Below are 24,975 nucleotides of genomic sequence, written 5' to 3'. Positions count from 1 at the left end.
ACTTTGGTCTCCGCGCCTGGGTCTTGCTCAGCGTCGTTGCACAGAACAAGGGTTGGACTGCCCTTCTAAAGTGTCATGGTTAATGACTGAGCCTAGGGCTGCAAGGCTTCTGGCTCCCTGTCCAGTGTTCTGGCCACTTCTTAGTTTCTCATCTTCTCCACTCTCCAGCCCCCTTTGCCTAAACTTCCTAATTCTGCGACCGAATTTTGGGTGGAATTTAACCCAATGGTTTGAAGGAATTAATTTGGGTCAGTTTAGTGATTAACTCGTTGGAGCTTTTGAGGGGTAAATTTTTGCCCATCAATAATATTTCTTGAGAATTAAAAATAGGATAAAGTCTATTTTTGATCCTTTCTGTTGGTCTGAGTTTTAGATTTTTGAGAGTCAAATCTAATATAAACTATTAATAAAAATAATAGAACAAACGGTTTCTGTGTTAACTAAAGATATCTTAATGTTCCTCAGGTGTTCAAAGCATGTGATGAAGATAACAAAGGCTATCTAAGCAGAGAGGACTTTAAAGTCGCTGTTGTAATGCTGTTTGGGTACAAGCCCTCCAAGGTAGAGCTTTCTTTATATATTGGGGGATGGGGCAGACGATACAGTGATCCTAAATGATGAATGGATCCTATGTATTTATAAAGTAAATCACTGCCTTATAAACAATTTCAGAGATGTGCCCAGTGTTGAAGTTTACTCTTTCACCTTATGAACCCAACTCAGGGATGAATTAGAAAGCTGTCTCATTAGAGCCCATGAAGCCTATCTCACCACCAGGCTGCTAATAATTATAATAAATAAGAGATGCTATAGAGGTATCTAGAGGTAAGGCTGGGAGGGAGTGTTGGTGACAGGAAGAATTCACAGAGGAAGTGACATGCAGAGATTTTTTTTATTTAAACGAAGCAAAAAATTTGCTTCGTTTAAGTTACAGAAGTAATACATTTACATACAGAAAAATTCAAATAGTGCAGAAAGGTATAAAGTTGAATGTAAACTCCCCTCCCTCCCTACCAGAGCATAAAAGCATACACTACCACCACCACTACCACATTAAAAAAAAACATAACAGTTGCATAGTACGGGCATTATCCAGTTTCCTGTTTTTGGTCATTTAGATTTTTATTGGGTAAGTGTGTTTTTTCCAGGACCATCAGCTCCAAGTCAAGTCGGCCTTCAATCTAGTTGTGGAGGGCGCAGCTCACTGGCCCATGTGGGAATTGAACCAGCAACCTTGTTGTTAAGAGCTCACGCTCTAACCAATTGAGCCATCTGGCCGCCCCTCCCCTTATTTTTCGTTCCCACAGTCACTGCTACAATGGGCATCCTTTTATATTATATCCTTGTGGATGTATATCTGTGGAATACCTAAAAGTACAATTCCTAGGTACATTTGAAATTTTGTTGGATATTGTTCTCCAGGAGAGGTTGCACTAATTCACTAATAATGAGAGTTGCACTGAGCTTCAAGGAACCTCCTTTATAGTAGGACAAGTTTCCTGTTATCCCCATCTTTGTGCTGCTTCCCTTGCCTGTTATGTCACATTCTAGAAATGGATCCCTTTTGTTAAGCTGCTCAACTGGAATGAATCAGAGGCAAGATCTTGTCCAGGTTTAAGAACTTCATCTGTAGTCATTGCGCAGAGGGAGCACTCAGGGCTGTGCCTGGAATGCCCTCCCTCGTGCCCTCATTAGACCGAACAGGTTGGCCATCACTTTGGCCCATTGTTGTTCATGCGTGGTCTCTACCTGTCAGATTGCAAGCTCAGCGCAGCCAGGGACTACGTGATGTCCCACTTCTCCATCCTTCGTTATGCTCAAATGCATCACAGCATCATGGTAAATATGGTCTGTTGACTTAAATAGGTTCCATGAACACCCCAGGTGGGTTCAGAGTGATTCGACTAAACTACTAGGGGATGTTAGTTAACTGTGAGGCTGATTGTGGGGCTCAGGGCTGGCTCCCAGAAATAGCAGCTTTCCTGTTAACATGCAATTATTTCAGCTGAAATTCCAAAGCAGGTCAGCGAAGTGGACTGGGCCTTTGAAGCATCGTATTTAACCTGGGTTCAGCTGGAAAGATATCTGGTCTCCTGCCTTTATCACCCTTGAGTCTCCTTGGTTGTAATTTTAGAATATAAGTGAGGAATTTAATGACAGATATAGGGATGTGGTAACTTATGTGCGCACATTCCATTAAATTTAACAGATTTCTCCTTTTATTTTCATACTTGGTTGAGGGTTTGGATTTTAGTTTTTAATCAACTAAAATGTTTATTGACTGCAAATCACCAAACAGTAAAGTGCTGATACAGCAAATCACCTATACACTTAACAGTCATTTGTACAATGAACTTAAATAAGTAACACTTAATGTGTGAAATTTAACAGATTTTTACTTTTATACTCGGCTGAGGTTTGGGGTTTTAATTTTGAATATTGCTTTTGAGCAAATGAAATATTTACTGAATGCAGGTCATGAAGCAGTAAAGCATGCCTGTAATAAATCACTTATACACTTATGCAATTGTTGGCAATGGAATTTATTAAGTGTTCCTATTTAATAAAAAGAACACTTTGTCGTTGCTAGAGATATAAAGATGAATAAAAATGGACTCTACTTTGAAGCAGTTCACCATTGAGTGTAGAGAGACTTATAAACTCTGTGATAAACACTAAGCTAGAGAAGAACAGAAGGAACAGAAAGTGAGGGGGACAAGGAGGAGGGTCTGAGTCTCACGGTAACTGTCCTCGGGGCCCGGGTGTCATTTGTAGACGAAAGGAGCTAGACTCCTCTGATAGGAAGAGTCAGGGCATGCTTTGCGGTGATGGAAGTTATGCCTTGGTGACTGATTCGAGGTAGTGGCGGTAAGACAGTGTGTGACACCAGGACTGAAGCAACAGTGATGCCACCAAGGAAGAAAGTTCCGAAGGAGCAGGTTCATGGCAACGTCAGTAAGTTGAGATGGGAGCACATTAAGCTATGAGCCCACCAAGTGCATTCACTTGTTAAATTCTGTGCTGGTGTCCAGGTTAGGGTGGTAAAGATCTGCTCCCAGATCGTGCTGCTTCTCTTAGGTACAGGAATCTGAAAATGGGTGGACAGGTGAGGGCTGGAGACAGATGTGGGACTCCTCAGTTTACAGGTGGAAGCTCAAAACGAGGGACTGGATGGCACTGCCCAAGAAGAGTATGCAGAGTGTGAAGGGCAGTAGCCGGAGGGTAGAACATTGGGGAGTACCAACATGTAAGGGCAGGCAGGGACTCCGTGAAGAAGATGCAGTGGGAATCAGCTGGGGGAGGCAAGAGGAGCTGGGAAAGTGCTGGGCACGGAATCGAACGGGGAGAAACTCTGTCAGGGGCTGCTGAGGTTCTAATTCCATAATGTTTGGAATGCCCTTGTAACAGTACAGAAGTGCATATATTTTAATATTTAGTGAAGGCAGTTCCCCAAACGTCATATACAGTCTGTTCTCAAATATGTTTAAAATGCATAGGGGAGAAAAAAGGCAGGCCCAAATGTTAATGGTTTTCATTGAAGGCTGGTTTAAAATTTTTTCTTCATAATTTAAAAATATTTTTTGTGTTTTCTACATCATGTTACTTTTACAATAGAAAAACAAAAAAAAGCCATAGAGTCCATGTCAGTATTTGTCTAAAATGGAAAGGTTACCTTTTAGGTTATGCTGCATATGTGACAACCAAGTTGATTTTACTTGCTTAAACTGTTTTGGTCAATGGAGTAGAGTTTTAGGGGGCATTAGAGTCTGTTACAGGTTTGCATCTGGTATCTTACAGATATTGATGGAAGAGTGAAATGACTATTATAGGTGTCCCGTGATACTGCTTGTCTGCTGGGCTCAACAACGTTGGTTTCTCATAAAATATCCTGCCCCACACCCCAGGAATTAAGAATGAGCACTGTGAAAACAGTTGATGAAATCATATGTCAGACACAGATAATAGTTTAGTGGTTGCCAGAGGGTAAGGGGGGTGGGCGGTGGGAGATGAGGGTAAGGGGGATCGAATATATCGTGATGGAAGGAGAACTGACTCTGGGTGGTGAGCACACAATGGGATTTATAGATGATGTAATACAGAATTGTACACCTGAAATCTATGTAATTTTACTAACAATTGTCACCCCAATAAATTTAATAAAGTAAAATTAAAAAAAAAAAGAAAGAAATCATATGTCCATGTTTTTCTTTCTTCTTTCTAGATAGAAGCCGATTCTGTGATGTCTTCAGTAAATCCCAACACTTCCGGTAATTAATAAAGTTAATACTAATTTTTAGTACCCTTATTTAGACATTCATAAAACTGAAATTAAGAGCCAATGTGTAAGCACATCTTGTTTTGTTCTGTTTCAAAGAAAGAAGTTTTGGTTCTTTTAATTTTGATTAATTCATATATTCATAAGTATAATATATATGTATATATTATAGGAAAATTTTAAACCATTGAAAAGCATAAAGAAAAAAGCATTGCTTATAATTTCAACATCCAATGGATGACCTAGGTTTTCTGACTTGAGTAGCTGAACAGACAGAAGTAGCACTTCCTGAAATGGAAGACGGGAGAGAGTTAAGAGTTCAATTTTGAATATGTTAAATTTGAGAAGATTTAAGCAATGAGATCAAGGCAGTCGGGCTGTGTGAATATTGAATTCAGACAAAGCTCTGGGCCGAAGAAATAAATTTGGGAGTCATCCGCATCTAGATGGTGTTTGAAGCTGTGGGAATGGATGAGACCACCTAGCAAAACAGAATGGACTGAGAGCTTTAGGAACTGTAACCATTAGAAGTCAGGTAGAGGATGAGGAAATAGAAAAGGAGACTTAGGAGGGACTGACGGGGAGGAGGAAAACCAAGAATTTTGAATCAAAAGCCAAGAGAAGTGGCTGTTTCCAGGAAGAGGTCAACGCTATTAGATACGCTGTGGAGAAGTCAAGTAGCTTAAGAACCGAAGAGGAGCCATTGGCGTTAACAGCTGTGGGGTGTTCGGTGACTTGAGCAAAGCAGCTTCAATGTATGGTGATGACTGAGGCCATGCAGGAATGGGTCAAAGATAGATGGCAAGTGACAAAGTGTGACAATGTGAGTATGTGAGTAGGTAAGTCTCAGTAGGACCAGAGTGGCTGTTAGCTTTTTTTTTTTGGAACATGAAGATGTCTCTAAGCTTAGCAGAATGATCTAGTGAAGAGGGAAAAGGAAGATGACAGAGAGAAAGAGAGATGAGTACCTGTTTGAGGACATAGGGCCCAGAGCATGCTGGTTTGGCCTTTTAAAAATTACCTTTTAAGAAATAATTTAAAATAGTACAGAGAATAGCTGTACACCCTTTACCCAGATTCACTTATTGTTAACATTTTCCTCCATTTGCCTTCTCATTTGTCTTCTAATTTCTACCACCACCCCCTCCTCTTGCCACACTGTACATCGCCACAGCACACTTATCAACTTCATAAATTTATATTGATACAGTCTTTTAATCTAATTTCCCATCTATATTCCATTATTGTCACTTGATCTAATAATATCCGTTGCAGCATCTTTCCTTGTTTGTTACAGGAATTTTTCTTTGATGTCGTGTCTCTTTAGCGTCCTTTAATATGGAATATCTCTGTAGACTTTTTTTTTTACCTTTTTGTAACTTTGGTATTTTGGGGGAAATAGCCCACTCCTCACTGTTTTTTTTTTTTTTTTTTTTTCTTAAGAACAGTCCTCATTTTGAGTTTGCCTGATGTTTCTCTGTAATTCAGTTGAAGTTTAGCATTCTCAGCCACAATACTATTTATGTGATATGTCGTTCTCACAGTGCCACATCTGGAGGCACACAATGTCCGTCTGTCTCTCCTAGATAATCATTTTTATCACTGGTGGAGATGTTGTCCAGTTTCTCCATTGTATTACTTCTTTTTATGTTTTCTTCCCTTGCAATTAATAAGTAATCTGTGGAAGGACACATTTAAGATATTGCAAATATTCTGCTTCTTATCCAAGTTTCTCCCTAGATTTGTTATCCATTTATGATTCTTGTTTGATCCAGTTTTGCTATAATGGTTGCAAAGTAATGATTTTCTAATATCAGTGCTTCTTTCAGTTAACTCTTGGTACTTTATCATAATCAAGAGACCGCCTTTCTTCCTGATTGATTCATCTATTTATCTATCTAGCTATGAGTCTTTCTATCTATATCTATCTTATCAGTATGGACTCATTAATTTGTATGTTTTTAATGATTTAAAATCCTTTACTGTATAGTGCTCAACTTGACCCCGGTTTGGCCATTGAGTGCCTCCTCAAGCTGGCTCCTCTGTTCTTTTGATTGGTTTGACTTTTTCTTTAAAAAAAAAAAAAAAATCTATTTATAAATGTTACATTTACAAAAGAGTTTACTGGATTGTTTTTCTATATACAAGGTTTGGTATCACATAAGAAACATGAATTTTAGAACAATACTATTGCTAGGAGAACATGTTGTTTGCTTCCTCTCTACCTTGATGGAATTTCCACGGGTTATTCAAATATTGTTTCTTTGATGTTCAGTTAGTTAGAACTTCTTGGTTAAGCCTTCCCTACGTTTTTTCCTTTGGGTACCTAAGTGAATATTCTAATCTACAAAGGTTTCTGTCTTCTGGACATTTCCGACATTTTTTGCATTGATACGGTTTCTCTCCTGTAGGAGTCCCCTGAAAGCCAGTGATTCTGTCTAGATGAAGGTCTTTCTGCACTCATTGTATTTATGTAGCGTTTCTCCATTTTGTGCCTTGTCTGATATAGCAAGTGTGACTTGCTGAAGGCACCCTTACATTCGTTATTCTCATAGATTTTCTCCCTTACGTATAATCTCTGATTCTGAGTTAAGGATTTGACTTCACACAGGTTTTCTTTCCTTAACCAGTTCTTTGATGTACAGAGAGGTGTTATTCTGGAAGTAAGATTTCCCTCCCACATTCTTTACAGGGGTAGTAACTTCTCTGATGTAGAGTAAAGGTTAATTTCCAGCAGAACTTCCCACCTTCTGTATCCTAAATTCCCCCCACACATATGTATTATCTCATGTTTAGTAAGATCTGACTTCATAAAACGGTTTTTCCACATGTGTTCCATTCATATGGTTTTTCTCCTGTATGGTACATTTGATATACAGTGAAGGGTAAATTCTGGCATTAGGATTTCCCACCTTCTCCCCCGAGTGCTCTGATATAAAGTAAGGTCTGATTTATGGCCAAAGGATGTTTCAAGTGTCTATTGTTATTTTCCTCCCATGTGTTTTCTTCTGACATTTGAGAGAGGGTTGACTTGTGGCTTAAAATATGCTCATGAAATTTATGAAATTTTGTCTCCTTTAAGAGTTCTCTAATTCTTGAATTTTGACTGTATGCAGACATACTTCGCATATTTGTTGCAGTGCTAGAGCTTCCATTTGATGGGCGTTCCGATGTACATTGGAGCTTTAGCTTTTGGATGAGCGCTCCTCTACGTTCGTGTGGCCTGTCCCATGCCTGAATTCTCTCAGAGAGAGATTACTAAGGCTGCCTTAGGATGAAACATTTTCTCAAGTTCATTATGGCCTAGCGATTGCTTCCTACCTGCAATTTTTTGATACTGAAAATTGTCTTCCCACTGAGGGCTTTCCGACTTTGATGATATGCCCCTGGACCTGCTCCCGCATGCATTTCCTTGCAATTAACATCAAGGATATGACATCTACTCTCACATCCACTTCTCAATCAAATCATTAGGATGCTTCCTTTCACAGCATCTTTTCCTAATAATTAATTTTAAAATATATTTCAAAAGGTTACAAAGTAAATTAGTCATCTGAGAAATTCAGGGGAAGATTGGGTTGGAGGAATGAGATCAAAGTGTAGGTAGGTGTTTAGCACCTTGCTCCAAAATTACTGTGAAAGGACTCTTCTTAGTCTACAAGCTTCAGTCTTTTACCTTCCTCTCCTGGTCTTGATACCAATGTCAAATTAACTTTCTCAAAGCATCTCTTCATGATTTAAAGGAATAGACTTATAGCCAGGGTACTAACTCTCTAACTAGCTTCAATTCGTGTTCACTTGAAAGGGGAGACTCAGACCACAGACATCCGAGAGAGAGTAAAATAGCCATCCTAGCAAGAAATTGCTGCTGAACTCTGATTACCGCTAACATAATTTTTTGCTACTAGAACTTTTCAATGCTGAACCAATTTCAGAACATCAGCTCCCTCTTATCTCCTTTTCAGTGACATGAGTCATATTTATATGTTCTTTTTATTGCAGGAAGAGGCTTTCTGTACAGATTAAATGTTTTTTTCCAAATATACATAGTCTCTCTCTCCTTAACGTTTTGATCTTGAAGGAGAACTGAAATGTTGGCCTTGGCTTTCTGAGAGCTATTTATTCAGGTAATCAACTTTTCAAAGTTATTCTGGGTAGCTGTGACCTGGGAATTCTCCTGTTAGTGGTAGCTCTTCTTACATCCAAAGTCGTGCCAGGTGTCCAGCATGCCAGGATTCTCTGTACGGTGCCCAGTTTCCACCTAGCTTCCCGGGTGAAGTCCAAGCTCACATCCTGACTTGGCAGAGTCCTGACAACGCACATACTTCATGGTACCTAAACCTGGATGCCCAGATCCTAATTCCCAAGAGCTTCTGGTCTCTCTAAAAGTGGGTCGTTTCTGTAGAGGTTCCTTGTGAGAATTAAGAGTGAAAAGTTAAGTTGAAGCTATTAGAAATAAGAGTAGAATGTCCCCAGGAAAGTCACACTGGGAGAATTTGAGGGCAGCCAGGATGAGTAGCAAAAAGGTGCTAATAACCTTTGTATAGGTTCCTATAACCTAACAAGCAAATGAGCATTAGCAAAAACTGTTTAGGCACCAGAAACTAGGAATTATATATGTGAGAGAAAAAAACTCAAGCCACTAGTTTAAGGAAGCAGCAGATCACTGTTGGGGTTAGTTCCAATATACACTATTGCTGCCTCCTTTATAGGGTTTTATTTCATTACAACCCTGGTCCTCTGTGATAAATTTTATATCTTCTCTAAGTGCAGAGAATGAAAGAAGTTTGTAAGTAGAAGAGACCTGGAAGCTTAGAGAGGCTAAGTAATTTGCCAAAGCTACTAAGTAGCAGACCCCAGGGGTCCGATCGCCATGCTTACCCCTTCAACCATTTGATAAACCCTTCCCTTGATTGTAATAGTGCCATGGGTCTTATTAGTCATTGGAACAGAGCTGAGGCCAGTCCATTCCCCCAGGAACTTAATCAGTGAGTTGAAGTTAGGAGTGGGTCGTTAAACAAAAGGCTGGTTCTGTGCAGTTGCCAGAAGTTGATGCCACCTTTGGTTCAGAGCTACCTAGCGTTCACAGCAAATAGGGAATCACAACCAACAACAGTGATCAGTGTCCATAGACTAGAAACTCCTTTTCTAGAGAGACGCAGTTTTGCGTGACTTGGGTTAGCTCTTCCACAGTGTCTCATGGAGAGGAGACTGACGAGTGGACATTGACACCCGCAAACTGTTCTGTAAACACATCAGTGAATGTTGTAAGGCTGTTCCTTACACTTCACCGTAGGCCAGTGTTGAACACCATCCACGTCTGGCCGTTTCCATGAAGGGCAAAGACTGTGTGTGATCGCAGATGATTGACTTCATTGTGGGATAAATTGTAGAGCATTTTATAGGAATCACAGCAGCTGAGAACGGCATGAACATTGTCCCACTGAATCCTCCCACAGCTGTCTGTGTGTTTTTATCCCAGATCCGTGTAAAATGTGCCTAAGGGGGAAACCAGCACAAAGTACATCAGAATTTTCTTTTAACTGGGTGATTAGATGGTTTTTGCCTTTTTCTATTTCTGTTTCCTTACATTATTGCCCTTTTAGAAGAACGAACATATTTTACTTTCACACTTAAAAAAGAGAAAGCTTCCTAGGAACTTTTAACCCTTAACTTTGAATGATGGCAAAATCAAAGAGATTGATTCATCGTAAAGGTGATTATGGACTGTTTGGCTCGGTCATGCTATTCAGTGTCAGTTCAATTGAAAAGTAATTTATGGAGGCTGAGGTTAATGGCCAGTTGGCTTGTGTGCTTTTATTTATTACTTTCTTGTTTTGAACCAGACAGTTGACTATTATATACTTTCCCTAAATTTAAATTTCCATTTTCTAGTCTTTCAAGTTCTATGTAAACACCTTTTGTCGTTGTGTATGTTTTGTTGTTTTGGGTTCCTGCCTAAGTAACTAAGACCACAGTATAGCAAAGTTTTGTTTGTTGGACTTCAGAATTCAATTGACCTCTTAGTTCTTTTCTATAGTCAGGAAACACATTAAGGTTACTTACCTGTTCTTGAAATCATAACCCTGGGAGCATTTTGTGGTATCGCCCAGATATCCAACCCCAAATTTATTTCTTTACCTATTTAGAGGATGCTGAATACGTTTCATTGCAGGGATAGAAACGTTTAGGAGACACAGACACTGACCTAAAGACATTTAAAAAAAAATAAAAATAGGGAATAAGGAAGATGAAAGAAGTATTGTCACTTCTTTTATGGCCGGATGTCACATGGATACTACAGACAAGAAAACCTCTAGGAGATCCGTGGAGGCCGGCACTCCCTTCCTGCATGTGTGTGGGTTGGAGCTGGATGTGGAAGGGTGAGGGGAATGTGCAAAGGTGGAGGAGCAAGAAGAGAACATAGTAAATGAATGAGTGCAGTGCGATGCCAGCTGCGAGCTTGTCCTCCAGCTCCTGGGGCGCTCTGCTCTGCCCGTGCCAGTGCTGAGGCAGAACTCAGCTTGAATTTAGACTAAACCCACACCCTCCAATCCCATAAAAACATTGCCTGTCAAGTAGACTTTGCTGAGGCATTTTGTTAAGTACAGAGAAGCGGCTTTATCACTCACTCTCCACATCTAGCAATCGAAAAGGCCAGATTAGGGCTTCCTCTTCTGTAGGGGCTCTTTCTGCATGCCACCCCTGCGGAGTTTCTCTCACCGACCTCTTCCCCTACCGTGTCCAGTGTCCGCCTCAGTGGCTGAAATTCTTTCTCCCAGAACCCTGTCCCTCATTTTACAGTACGCCCTCTTCCCTACCCCACCTCAGCTTTGCATACCCAAAGCTATCAGCCGTCATACTGATACTGAATCTACCATAAACAGTAGCCCCTTTCCTTGGAATATTGTTAGCTCCTGAACCAGCCAGGAGTGTAGCTCATACCTACACACAAACTGTGTTCAGCAGAGTAAGCTGCCCTGACGGAAGCTGAGAGTTGGGAAGGGAGGGTTGAGGACCAGTTCGCCTACAAGGCATAATGAAGCTTGAAATTCCAGAATACGGTATCAGGACTTTGTACTGTTAATACTGAGGAACCTTTGAAGGTTTATGAGCAGGAGATGTACATAATAAAAAAGGTAACGATTCTTGTCCATTTCTTACAGAAATAAAGTAGGTTTTATTGGTTCAGATTTCTCAATTCTGCTCTAACCTCTTTGACTCTTCCTCTGCATTTCCTCCCAATGATATAGTAAAACTTGATTTCTTCCATGAAGGAAGATTCTTTTCTCTTTATTCCCCGACTCTTATGTAAGAAGCTGGAAGAAAATATTAGTCCTCTGAATTTACTTATCCATCTTCCTGTGATGACTCACCATCATCAATGCCACTTTTTTTACCTTCTGTCCTTACAATATTTTTATGTGAACACATTTCACCCTTTTTTTTCCCTCATGGCCTCCAGAAGCCATAATCTGAATTTTATTTCTTAAACTAGAGAAGGCTTGCATTATTCCTTTTAAAAGGTCACTTAATCCTTTTTAAACCCTCATTTTTAGGCATTTTCAGTCCTTGGAAAACTTATTATGTGGCACAATGAACATGATCCCTCCCTTTTGTACTAAATCTAGGAGCAGACTTACAGTCTAAATAAGTTGGCATTTTGATTGTTTTCTCCTTCACTCTCCCCAGGCTTATTGCAGTTTCTAATTTAAGCTCACTGTGATAGCTAGAAATTAGACTAGTACTTCATTTTCAGGAGGATTTCTCTGTGTGCACTGACCCTGAAGCTTCGAACTGTGAACCACCAAAAAATAATATACATAGTGAAACTTTCAATGAAAATATTTATATAGTTTTATTGGACTTTCTGAATATATCCACCCTTGTAGTGAAAGATGATTATCCTCCTAGGAAACTGCTTAAAAACAAAAAAATAGAAAAGATAACATTCCTAGTATGTCTCTCTATATGACATGTCTATGTCACATGTATTAAGTAGTTTGGAAAGTAAAATACATGTATTCATTATAGAACACAAAAAGGGTCCATTTTGCCACGAGTGGATTATAAAATGGAAGGAAATATTTCCAGTGGTATGGAAAGCGCACAGACTTGCAGAAGTCTAGAAGGATTTGTAAAGATCATGGTCCCCGTGCTCTTTAAGGCATGATCCTCCATCCTGGGTCCTGTGGGAGCACTTCCAGGGGCACTGCTGGCCAGGCAATGGTGGGGAGCCCTCCTCTCCCCAAACCGAATGGCTCTGCCTCATCTCCTCTACGCATTAGGCGTTCCTACAGCTAAAAAAAAAAGTCTGCAAATTACTGACAGAGTCCAACTCCCCAGACAATTTCTGAACATCTTCTGTAGACAGATGAATAATACACTCAGATATTTATTCAGATGAATAAAACACACAGGTCTGTGTGGTTCCTGATGTTTTGTGATCCTCATTAGTAAAGCGTGTTTAGGTAACTGATTAGTGGAACAGTGTACAGAGAAGACCCAATGTTGTATTTAAAATTAGAATGTTCTGAACATATTCTTTCCCTCCAGAGGTGGACACAGGTAATGCACGTCCCATTGGGTATGAAATCTGATGGCAACAGAATTACCATGTATAATGTGCTTCCGTGTATAATGCACACCCCACGTTTTGGGCCCAAACTTGCAGGGAAAAAAATTTTTTTTCGTTTTAATTTTTTAATTCAAATTTTTATGTGTTTATACTTAGGTACTTTTTTTGTATTATAAAGGAATTTTAGCATTTATTTTTTAACATGGTAGAAGAAATCTTATGTAATTACAAAACACAAGAACACACAAGATACAAGAAGTTTTGTGTACTGGTAAATTTATGATATGTGCACATCATGCAGCTCTTTGTTGCAAGTTCCTCGTAAGTTCAAAACTGATTATCGTATTCCAGGGTATTATTTTGCATATGAATATTGTTATTGATATTCAAAAGAGTTACACTTTTAACTCATAAGCATAAATAAAGGAACTAAAAACCTTTATATACTAGATATGGAATTAGTACTAGCCATGTATAATGTGCATCCTTATTTTTCCCTCCCAAATTTGGGCAAAAAAATATGCATTATACACAGCAAAATACAGTATTGCAAGTTTTTGTGAAGTGGTAATTTTAGGTTTGAATAATGTGACAGCAGGTGGAGCTAGTAAGAGGACCTCTATTTCTTTGCAGCTTAAAGAACAGCAAGATTCATAAAACTTACATCATGTGTTTACATTTCAGAGCTTCAGGAATCACAAGCCATTATGCATTGGCTTTAGAAAGAGGTCATGCTGCTCCAGTGTGAGAGCCAAGCTGAAGGAAACCTCTCTGTCCTTTCTAGGGAAGGGGCTTGATGTATTGCTATGGAAGATTGGAACAAGTTAAGGGCGTGTGGGGAAGGGATGTGTTGACATGGTTTAATATTACGTAATGACCTTTAGAGTATTGACTTCAAAAAATAAGATGTATGATCCTCTGGGAAAAGAGTGTCAAAGATTTGATTACATATATACAGTTATTTGTGTTACTAGGTTGTTTCTCATTTATAAGTGATGATAAACATACAGTTGAAATCCACATACATTTTCACCCAGGAAAAACCAAAGAACGTTTGCTTTTTATCCCACAAGATTATGAAATAGAGACCTGAGGCCTTTATAGCTCCAAATCCTAATGAGTTTTCTGAATATGTAATTTAAAAGATATCAGCACTCATGTACTTTTTTTTCTTGTGAATCACACAAGGAACCATGGAATTGTGCTTTTTTTCTTACCATTTCTCTAAATCAGATGCAATGATAAGTAAAAAAATACAATCCATGCTTTTCCTTTACCTCTGTTTTTTGTTTGTTTTTTACTATATCATACGTAATTGGGGTTTATGAAATGATTTATTTTGCTGGCTATGTGAATAAAAAGTGACCTACTTTTTGGCATTACCATGTTTTGCCGTGTATGATGTGCACTTTTTTGCACAAATTGGTGAGGGAAAAATAAGGGTGCACATTGTATAATACATGGGTTATACTAATTCTGTATCTATATAAATGTTTTTAATTCTTTTATTTATGCTTATGAGTTAAAAGTGTAACTCTAGAAATCAATAACGATAGCTGCATGCAAAATAATACCCTGGAATACGATAATCATTTTTGTTGAACTCACGACCAACTTGCAACAACGAAGAGTTCTTGGCTTTCTATGATGCGTAAATACTGTAAATTTCTTACCGGTACATAAATTTCTTGAACCTTGTATTTGTTCTTGTGTTTTGTCATTATTTGTTACCAAAAATTGCTTATACCATAATATGTTAGAAAAGAAATGCTAAAATTCCTTTATAATACAAAAAACGAGTACCTAAATGTAAACAAATAAAAATTTGAAATAAAAAATTAAAATGGAAGAGTTTTCCCCCCTGAAAGTTTGGGCCCAAAACATGGGTGTACATTATACATGGGAGCGCATTATACACAGTAAAATATGGTAGCTTACAGAGTTTTAAGATCATTTAAACTATTTTAATGCTTTTTTGCTGAAAACTAGAAATAATATCTTCCTATTATTTTATTCAACAAACATTAATGAATGCCTTCTTACATGCAAAGTATCATGCTAAGCACTGGGGCTAAAATTTTGAACAACATACAATATTTTTACTCAGTGTGTCTCAGGCAGATGTGTGGCCAAATAATGACCAAAGGACCCGGTAGACTCTATGATTATGTTGTGAACAGAGAGCTGTTGAGTCACAGGAAAGAGACTCGGCTGAAAGAAATCAGGGTAGCCTTCAAAGAGGAGGTAAGATCGTTGCGTCTGAGAGGAGATGTAAAAATTCACTAGGAGGAAAAGGAGAGCGCACATTCCAGGCCATGTATCCAATGCCTGCAATGGTATGGAGGCGTGAAAGAGCCCGTTGTCTTGTGGAAATGTTGGGAAGTTTGCTAGGGAGGCTAGAAAGGTTGGCTGGGGCTAGATTGTGAAGGGCCTCATAAGATATGCTTTGATCATTGAACATACTTAAGAATTTCAACTAATCTAGGTGCTGTTTAATTGATTAGCTTTTGGTGTTCCTGAACTAAAGTTAGGGGTTGGATCCTGTGGGAACATGGCCTGATGACTTCAATTTTAAGCTCAGCTAGCAGTTTTAAATATGTTCTCCAGTCCCAACGGTGGTGAGCTGAGACTGGAGCTGCACCAATACATACCCTAACTACTATGGGGGAAAATGTTACATATGCTAGTTCTATACAATGCATATTTATTCAGCATATGCCAAGCACTGTGGTAGGTGCTGGGAGGTAGGCCTTGTTGCCTAGAATATATCCAGTTGCCTACTTGACTTTTGCTCTTGGTTGTCTCCAAAGCATCGAACATTTAAGTCGAAATCACAACTCTCATCTCACCCCCAACTCCTGTTCTTTCCCTAGCCTTTCTCATCTCTTTAAAATGACTCCTCAAATCACTGCGTACTCAAGCCAGAACGCAGGGGTTATTCTTGACATCTCCTTTCTCACCTGCCTCATCTAGCCCTTCATGTGTTCCGAAACCTCTGGAAACCTTCCCCTCCTCTATTCTAACTGCCAGTACTCTAGCCACCACATCTGACAATAGGCTCCCCACAGGTCTCCCTTTTTACATTTTGCTTTCTCCCAGTCCTTTTTCGAGGCAACAGCCAGAAAGATCTTTAAGAAATCTAAATCAGATCATGTCACTTCCGAATTCAAACCTTTTATTGACTTCCTGTTGCAACTTAAATAAAAGCCAAATTACTTCCTGTGGCACACAGGCCTGTGCGTGCTGAACCCTGCCCCCCACCAGCCCTGCCTTGTATCGCTGTCTTGCGCACTACATCCAGCCACAGTGGCCTTTTCTCACCCCATGGTTTTGGCATCAGCTGTTTCCTCTGCCTGGAATGTTCTTCTTTCCATCCTTTACCAGGTGGTATCTTCTTACCACTTAGTTCTTAGCTTAATTATTAACTCCTCTGAGAGCTTTCTCCTTCACCAGAGCCCTCTCTGCAGAAGGATTCCTGCGACTTAGAACCTCCTGTTTTTCCCCTCATTGCACAGGCCACGATTTATAATTGCATATTTGCACAACTGCAATTAACCCTGTATGAGCACTGTTTCCACCACTAGACCAGTAAGTCCCGTGGGACTGAAATCCTGTGTGTTCTCTTTTCCCCTCTGTTTCCAGAGTTTGACACAGTGACTGGCACACAGTGGGTCCTAAAGAGTTGTATGAATCATTTAAATACCAAGATAGATTGATTTTTTAGTTTCTAAATCTTTAACTACAAATAAGAAAAAGTGGAAAATTATGAAAACTGTCTCCTGTTTTTTGTTTTTTGTTTTCCAACCATTGGAACTATATGCAGCTCAGTATCACCTCACCAAAAGGAAAAGGGTATGAGTTTTTAGAAATTAGCACGTGGTTATTATTGTATCTATTGGGGCTATTTTTAAGACAGTGATACAGTTTTTTAAAGGAACTCCTGAGTTACAAAATTGAACTGCTCTTTTTGTATATTTAGGGGTCAGGTCACTAAAATGTTTAAATTCTTGTCTCCGCTCTTTAAATCTCCTACAAAGATCACATTAGAATTCATTTTGATAGACTTTGTAAGCACAGTATCCAATCTCATATGATCATGCTGGGCTCTTTTATTATGAGAATCACAGGAAGCAGAGCCCGAGGCTGCAGAACAGTCATGGGGTGTACCCAAGGCTGGGGACCGTGCCAGCTCTATTGTTTATGGAACATTCTCTCCACCTTTATCTGTGGTGCGCAATTGGTATTGACTTTTGAGAAACTGCTTCTTCGCCCTGATCTCCCAGTTGGAAAAAAAACCCTGCGGTAATGACATCTGGCTAGGAAAAAAGGGGATCAAAGAGGCAGAAGGAAAGAAAAATTATGAGACCTTGTTTAGTATGTAGTCTTGGGCCCGTCTGTTAGATCTGTTGTAGGGCAGAGTGTTACACTTTTTTTGAGGTCACCATTCCTTTATCCCCTGGAAACACCAGTGAACTACAACAGTCTATTGCGTTTGGCTATCGCCTGATAGTGTCGGGCCTACTAAGCATTTAGCAAAATGTCTTTTCGGTATAGAGCTTAAGGAATACATAGTTGTTCACCAAAATTAAGGCAAAATTTGTTCATGATAGGTATCACTTTATGTTTTGTTTTTTCTTAAAGAGGAAGACAATTTTTCTCCCCAACTTTTAGGTGTATTACTTGAGGAGTTTTTAAATGTTATAAGGAAAAAGAGGGAAGCTCAACTATATCGGAACGAAGTAAGACACATCTTCACAGCTTTTGACAGACACTGTAAGTCTCTTTCAAATGTTTTGATATTAGAAATTGCTGTTAAGCCATTCACTGTGAATGGGAACATACACTCAGTAAATCCCATAAATGTCCTTGGAAGTTTATTTTACTCATTAGCTATTACCTTAGATGTTGGTGTGAACGCTTTTCCCATCATGATCTTCAGTTCTTGACATTTACCATGGATGAAATAATATTTACAGTTATACAGTCGTACTTAAGATTATAATGGGGACAGCGAAAGGGCTGGCCATGTGGGGTACAGGTCATGAGCCACCTACGGACGTGTAGGAGACGTGTGGCTTCTCCTTCAACTCCTACTTGGACCCACACTGGGGGTGGCTGGGATTGAGGGGCTGCAGACCCTCTGCACCCCACAGATCACACACAGGACAAAAATACTTGTGGAGTCCAGGGTCAGTATCTTGGTTTCTGTTATAGTTTCCCTCTAAATATTGCTATATTGTAATTCTAATACCAAGCAAGAAAAGAAAATGAATTTTGAAGAATAAACCGTTTTGGCAATTTATAAAGCCTGGAAGCCTTATGCTGTTGTTGCATAGTATATGTCTGTGTAGTCCTTTTCCTGGGACTCAGAGCATCAGCAAATGATAGGACCAGAAGTGGCCTTTGAGATCACCTGGTGCTGCACTGAAGCAGAGTATTACTAGATTCTTAAATTCTTCCAATGAGACTCTGAGATTACCTTATGTGTAAAATCAACTATAAATTACTGCTCCTCTCCTAATAACATATATTAAAGTATGCATGTTATATGGCTAAAATAACAATTCGTAGGGTTAATAGAAGTAAGCGAATGTTTTATATTTTATTTTCAATTAGATCGTGGATATTTAACTTTGGAAGATTTCCAAAAAGCATTTAAGCAGGTGGCTCCCAAGTTACCAGAAAGGATTATTCTCGAAGTTTTCAGGTAAGCACCAAAACCTTCACATACACCTACCCCCTGATTTACATTTCTTTTTACAAGTTTTAAATTTCGGGGACAACACTTCTTTACGCCGATGTTCCATGAATGAACATTTTCATCTCAGCATATTGTCGTGATCCGGGAGAGAAATTTACAGTTAGCTATTAATGCACACTTACCCTTGATAGTGGGGTGTTTGCACACCAGTGAGGTGCATAAAAACATTTGTCGGTAGGGTGGGAGAGGAACAGGAAGGAAGTAGAACGTCTTTGTATTTTTATTATATTTATTAACTGTAAAAAGGAATGAAGCTTTACTATTGAACATGGATACTGGTGTTCTCCCGTGGTCTGTATTTCATGAGATGCAGGTTAAACATAGTTCTTGAGTTGTCTGGAGAAAAGAGATGGCATTGCTTAATGGGGGCTCCCTCGTTCATTTGTTCTCAAAGTTACTGATACACATAGGCTGCAGCACACGCATGCCTGATACAGTAGCTTTATTTTAAAGACTGTATTACGCCATCTTTACGAACTATTCCTGACTAAGTGGCCACGTGGCTTAAAAGCAGTTTGTGTTAGAAAACTGCAGGTTGAAAGTGGAATGAATACTGAGCAAGCACATGTTGACCTGAGAAGATGGTGGAGCTGCCTCTTCTCTGCTAGTGTGAGCTCTTCATCAACCCTGTCACCTGACGTGTTAGTTAGGGTTCGGTATTGCAGTGAGAGCCAGAAACCCCAAAATAACGAAGCTCAAGGAAGAGAGCAGTGTGCTTCTGTCTCATAAACATGGGCAGTGCCAGGCTGATCTGATGGCAGCGCAGTGAGATCTGGATTCTTCCTTTCTTGTTTGGGCTGCCTCAGCACCTGGCTTCTCCCTCTTGCTGCAAGGCTTGCTTCAATTTCAGCCATCAGCCTTGAATTCCAGCTAGGCAGGAAAAGGAACAGAAGATATGCTCCTCCTCCTTTTGAGGCTCTGTTGTTTCTACTTACATCCCAGTGACCAAAACTTAGTTCCAAGGACATGTGTTGCTGCAAGGTGGCGAGAGGGATGGAAAGTGTCGTCTTTGCTCTAGGCAGTCACCTGCTCTCTGAGTTTCTGATACTGAGGAAGAAGGAGAGAATGGATTTGGGGGGACTTCGGGATAAAAGTAATTTCGTGAAGTCTGACCAGTAGTCAGCCTTACCCACTAGAAATGATCAGGCAGGTTATTTGAAGTAAGGATTCGCACTCACTATTACTAACAGTGACATGTATGAAATTCTTTCGCTGCATCACTCACAAGCAAATGATTGAGCAAATGATGGAAGGAGAGCAAAGGCGTTAAAGCCACGTGTAGACCAAGTGCCATAGGACACTATTACTTAGAACTGGCACAACCAGTTCTCTGAAATACAGTAGCATCTTTGTACTCACTTCGTGATGAGGTGAGTAATGAACGTCAGTGTATTTATACCACCCAGGGCTTGTGTTTAACAAAAGAACAAAGAATTGTTACTTCACTTTCCTTTTACAAAAAGACAAGTGTCAAAATGTGCTGACCTTTATGTGTGAAGTGGTTTCAATAGGAGTGGTTTCATAGAAATTTTTGAAAAACACACTTAAATATAGAAGCAATGTTTTAACAATGAGTGAGAAAGTCACTGCTCAAGAGAAACCTGTGCTACCGGGAGAGCATTTTGAAAAATGGGTGTTTGGAAATGTGTTTGTTTTTTTTAAATGATGTGTGTCACCTAAAACCCTTCATATCTGCATGTTCAATAAGTTGAAAATGGAACGTCGTAATCTGGTAAAAAAAAAAAAAAAAACTTGCAAAGTTTCAGTGATTTTTAGTTTTTTTCTTTAGTTTTTAAAGATATAAAAATGTAATAGCTTTAATAAGTTTTGAAGAGCAACTAATATCAGGAGGGATGGACATTTACTAGCTGAATGTCAGTTAGCAATAACAAAATAATAATTTTAAAAAAAACCACCACTAAACCTTTTCCTTATCAGAGATGGAATTAAAACCCAAACCCGGTGCCATGATTCCCTTGTTCCATTCTTATCTACGTATCTTCATGACATATCTCTGACAGCCATTAAAACCAAGTATTAAAACAAATTGTTCAGTCACAAAGGATTAAAATGAGATGTTCAGAAATAATGAAACATTAAATCATGTTCCTGATAAATATGATTAATAATTTCTAGTGACAGCAAAAAGTCATTTGCTATTAACAAATAAAATATTCGTATCTTTAATTTTGAGAATTTCTGTTTTATGCTCTATAATGTACATAACATATTAATATAGTAGCACATGTGTATATAACCTATACATCAATATATACCACTGCAGCATACAAAACAAGGCATTTTAGTTCATTGAACATGCTCTGCTTAAGCTGAAATTTGTATTATTATTATTATTGCACCACAATCCATAAGTCAGAATAAATGATGCATAATAAGTATTAAATGAAGTTGTGGAACCAAAAGAGAGAAAAATATTTTCTCTAAGTGTAAATTGAAGTAGTCCGAAGAAACAGAGGTGTTTAACTTCCACACATCTCTCTGTTTTCGTGGTGCAAACAATTTTCAAAAATAAGAAGAAACTCAGCTGCTGAGGCTGTTAGTGATGCCAAATTACGTAATGTTTCTAAAGTTAGAGGCTCCCTTTTTGAGAAGCTTGATTAGCGTAACCTTTGACATAATTGACCAGGGTGAATGGAGTCCATTACCCAGGTCCACAGTTACCCCGAAGAACGCTGGTATCTGAAATCACTAAAAGAGGGCACCTGGAGAGGGAGGCTTCTGATCAGACCAGAGTTATCTGTGGTTTTAATGATGGAAGAAGTTTTCATAATCTTCCATTCATCGACTGCCAGATTCTTCCCAAAGAAACTTTTAAAGCATCAGAGTAGTCTCTTTCAGAAGTACTTGCCCATATTGCACTTTCATTTTACATGCCAAACCAACCAACTGTAACAATAAAACCAACCAACCAAACAAAACAATTCAAAAAGACAGACTTGGAGCCTAAGGCATCAATGAATCATTTCATTTTATAACCTGATAGAAACACTAGTGTGTCATTCATTAAATCTGAGGGTGTTCCAAGAACTAAATGAGATATTTTTATAAGGTTTGTGAATTGTTGCCTAACTACTAGTGGTGTTTACTTTAGTGATTTTATCGTAAATAAAAGCAATGTGGTTTTTAAATCGTATATATGTGTTGTCAGAACTGATAACATTCACATTCTGTTTTACTATCATAATCTCTTACGTTTTAGTCTTTGTTTACAGTTAAATGGATTCAAAGCTCACCTCCAGGCCTTGTGCCATAGTTTCTGCTTAGCTGAAGTTGATCCTCTAGTAGGGATCTAAGAATCCTGGTGTCTTTCATATTCAAAAAAGTTTATCTGGGCCATTGCCCTTGAATAAAAATACTTAATGGAGTGAACTTTAACATAATCGAGTCACTTTCTTTTTCTTTGAGAGTGTTGATTATGCTTATGTTGAGAGTCTTTTTAAAATTTTTGTTCGTTTATATTTCATTTGCTTGCTTTGCTCACCATGTTTCTTAGTGTATTTTCAGTAATACCTGTTCTCCTTTGCGCTGTATCCAATATAGCTTTTTTTTCCCTATTATAGTTTTATTTTTCTCTTACATTTCTTCCTTGAGCTCTACCTGCTGATGTTTCATTTCCTTTTGTTATTTTTCTGTATGTCGTTATTTTCTAATATCTCCTCTTAGCCTTTTTATATCTGCTTCCAACTCTTGTTTTATGGAGGTGTTTGTTTTATTGGGGGAAACAATGATTTCTGAGATTTTATTTTTAATGGATAATTTTTGGGGGGCTGCTAATTGTAGCCTTTTTTCATATAAATTAAGGAAAGTAAGTTTTCTACTGAGGGAAGGGTTTTGAGGAACAAATTACTTTCTTAAACCAAGAGATAATTATCTTGTGTAAAAAACAAAAATTGGTACTAGTTTATATTATTTCTAAAGGTATCATAAAATCTTTACTATTTGGGTTTCAAAATTTGAGATTCCTTTCAGTATTTAAAATATATAACTTTGCTTTCTACTTAGAGCTGATACTCACGATTTGTATAATGTGTTCTAAAATAACAGTGTATTTGTGTAACTAAACTAACTTTTCTCTACTCACTACAAATGGCAGAAGTTCAAGAGGTATGAGAACTGAAAACACTGTTTATACAATGGAGTTAATGTGAGATAATAGGCTCTTTCTTGCACAAAAAGGTTAAGACAAACAAACAAAAAAATCTTTCCTTTTTAATATGACTAGAACTTACTGAAAACTTTGTAGTGCTATCTTTAAAAAAAAAACACAACAAAAGAAAACTTTCAAAAATCTTCAATGACTCTAGCAGGTAAAGTTAAAACTATTTAACCTGGCTCTCCAACATCTGGTCACCTTTCCACACTCATCTTTCATTAGCCCCAAATTCCTGTGTTTCCCTTGGCATAGTGTTTGTTCCTTTGAATATGTGATGTGTATTTAAACGTTGTTCTGTTTCCCTTGCTGGCAATGCCTTCCTCTACTCCATCCCTGTCTACCTTAGACCTGTCTTTCATGGTCCTGCTCAATACAGGCTTTTTTCTTCACATCAAACAGCCTTGTCTCCTTGCTCTAAAGTTTGACAATATGGTTGTGGATTCTTTTCAGTCACTTACTTGATAAACAAAAGTACAGTCTTTAGGAGTATCTCCATAAAATACTACAAACTCTTTGAATTTATGAGCTTATCTACAACTTTCACTGTCTCCAGCTTATTGCTTTATGCATTGTAGTCACTTAATAAATAAGTGTTGGTCCGTTGTCACTCTAAATTCCCAGTGACGGTAAAATTCTCACTTAAAGTTTTCTTCACGGTTTTTATTTACTTCTTATAAACTAGGAAAGAATACAGTAAAATGTAGTCAGGAGCTTTATAACCACATGTGGCTTTGCTTTCCATTTTTGTCTTTCTCCATGTGATTTTCATGAATTAATCTCTAATGGCCTCTCCTTGCTTTATTTTGGGGGCATTTTCAGCTCATGATTTAGCTTCTGCCGTCATCGGGAAGCTGGCTTAATGTTCTTCCTTGACTTTGCCCGTCATCAGCGCCCTGTAGTGTCTCTGGCTGGTGTTTTTCTCCGCGTGGATGTGTTTACTTCCCCGTGCCTAGAAGCCTTCTCCATCTTGTCGGAAGCACTGAGATCTGCACATTCGCACCACCTGTCAGCTGGCAAAAGGCTCTGGGAAGCTTCTTCTGTTTCCCAGACATGAAATGAAATGTAGATGTACAGAAAGCCCTCTCCCTGACCCAGTGTGCAACGTTCTGAGTGCACAGGCGGGTTGTCAGATATTAATGGAATGTGGAAATACTGAGGCAGCATTTTGGGACACCAAAATGCTCTCCAGTCACAATAGGAGCTGTTGAAAGTTATATCTTATATTTCTGGTGTTAGAATCCCATTCTTCACATTGCACGGGGAAGGTCAAGAAATACAGAACATCTGATTCTCCTTTTTGAGGTATTAAAAATCGGTTGACAGGAAGAGCATCATGACTTGTTGACTAAAAGTTTTCGTGTCAGAGTGTCAATGGGGGTAGGGGCTTAGGAATGCATTTTTTAAAGGGAGTGATGGATATTCTTTTGGCAGAAAGGTCATATATGCCTTATATCGCAGTCATTATAGAGGGAAAGGTCATTATGAGCTTGGGTAAAATGAAGTAACAGACTCTTCTGTTAAGCTGAATGGAAGAGCATCTTACAGAGCCGAGGGTCCTATAGGAAAGTGACTTAAGATAGCATTTGTTTTTGCAAATCATTTGCATCTCTTTTGGAGTATTATTTTTCATTGTGTTCTTTAGCTTCCTGTAATTCCTTTCTACCAGCAGCCAACTTGTTACATATCATTTTCTTGGACAATCTCTATGAAGAGAATTTCCCAGTCATTATTTTGGGCATCAGAAGGATTCTCTTATAAATGTAGTCATGTGACCTCAACAAGATCGCAGTTATTATCGTGAGTGTCTACTTGGGTGGATATGGTTATTGATCTGTAAGTGTCTACATGCTGCTGTGTATAGAGAAGTATAAAAAAAGACTAGAAATCCTATCTCAATTCTTTGTAACCATACACAGATATGCACGCCTGGTGTGTGAGTGTAATGGCCAAAGAAGGAGACATCTTGAGCTTCCAGCTTTTATTGCACAAATTTTTGTATCTCCTCTGCAGTTGTCATGCTTTAGTTTTCATTTCAATTTTTTGTTTCAAAATTTTATGGTCAGAGATCCCCTTTTCTGATTATCCTTTTGCACGTGATCGCTATGGGGAGTATGGATGTGTGTAAGCTTTACAAGTGACCTCACATTTCCTCTGGGGACTTTCACATGTAATGTATGGAATAAAAC

General features: G+C 38.7%; 1 protein-coding gene across 5 annotated transcripts in view; it reads left to right on the top strand.

Annotated features, from left to right (window-relative positions):
- The window catches only part of EFCAB11 (EF-hand calcium binding domain 11), a 123,698-nt gene that overhangs the window by 208 nt on the left and 98,515 nt on the right, over positions 1 to 24,975 (top strand). For 4 of the 5 annotated variants that reach the window (XM_019744295.3, XM_088797450.1, XM_088797449.1 and 1 more), the window contains exons 2-5: positions 466 to 561; positions 4,223 to 4,268; positions 17,526 to 17,627; positions 18,471 to 18,561. In XM_019744295.3, the coding sequence (XP_019599854.2) occupies positions 466 to 561; positions 4,223 to 4,268; positions 17,526 to 17,627; positions 18,471 to 18,561 (335 nt within the window). Of the gene's footprint in view, positions 1 to 465; positions 562 to 4,222; positions 4,269 to 17,525; positions 17,628 to 18,470; positions 18,562 to 23,608; positions 23,633 to 24,975 lie in introns of those variants that run through there. The other variant, XM_074327055.2, reaches the window with a different exon arrangement.

This window comes from Rhinolophus sinicus, chromosome 3, assembly GCF_057876585.1.
Source record: "Rhinolophus sinicus isolate RSI-liver-muscle chromosome 3, RSI-T2T, whole genome shotgun sequence".
Lineage (NCBI taxonomy): Eukaryota > Metazoa > Chordata > Mammalia > Chiroptera > Rhinolophidae > Rhinolophus > Rhinolophus sinicus.
Note: the sequence above shows the minus strand (reverse complement) of the source record. Positions and strands in the feature narration are given on the sequence as shown.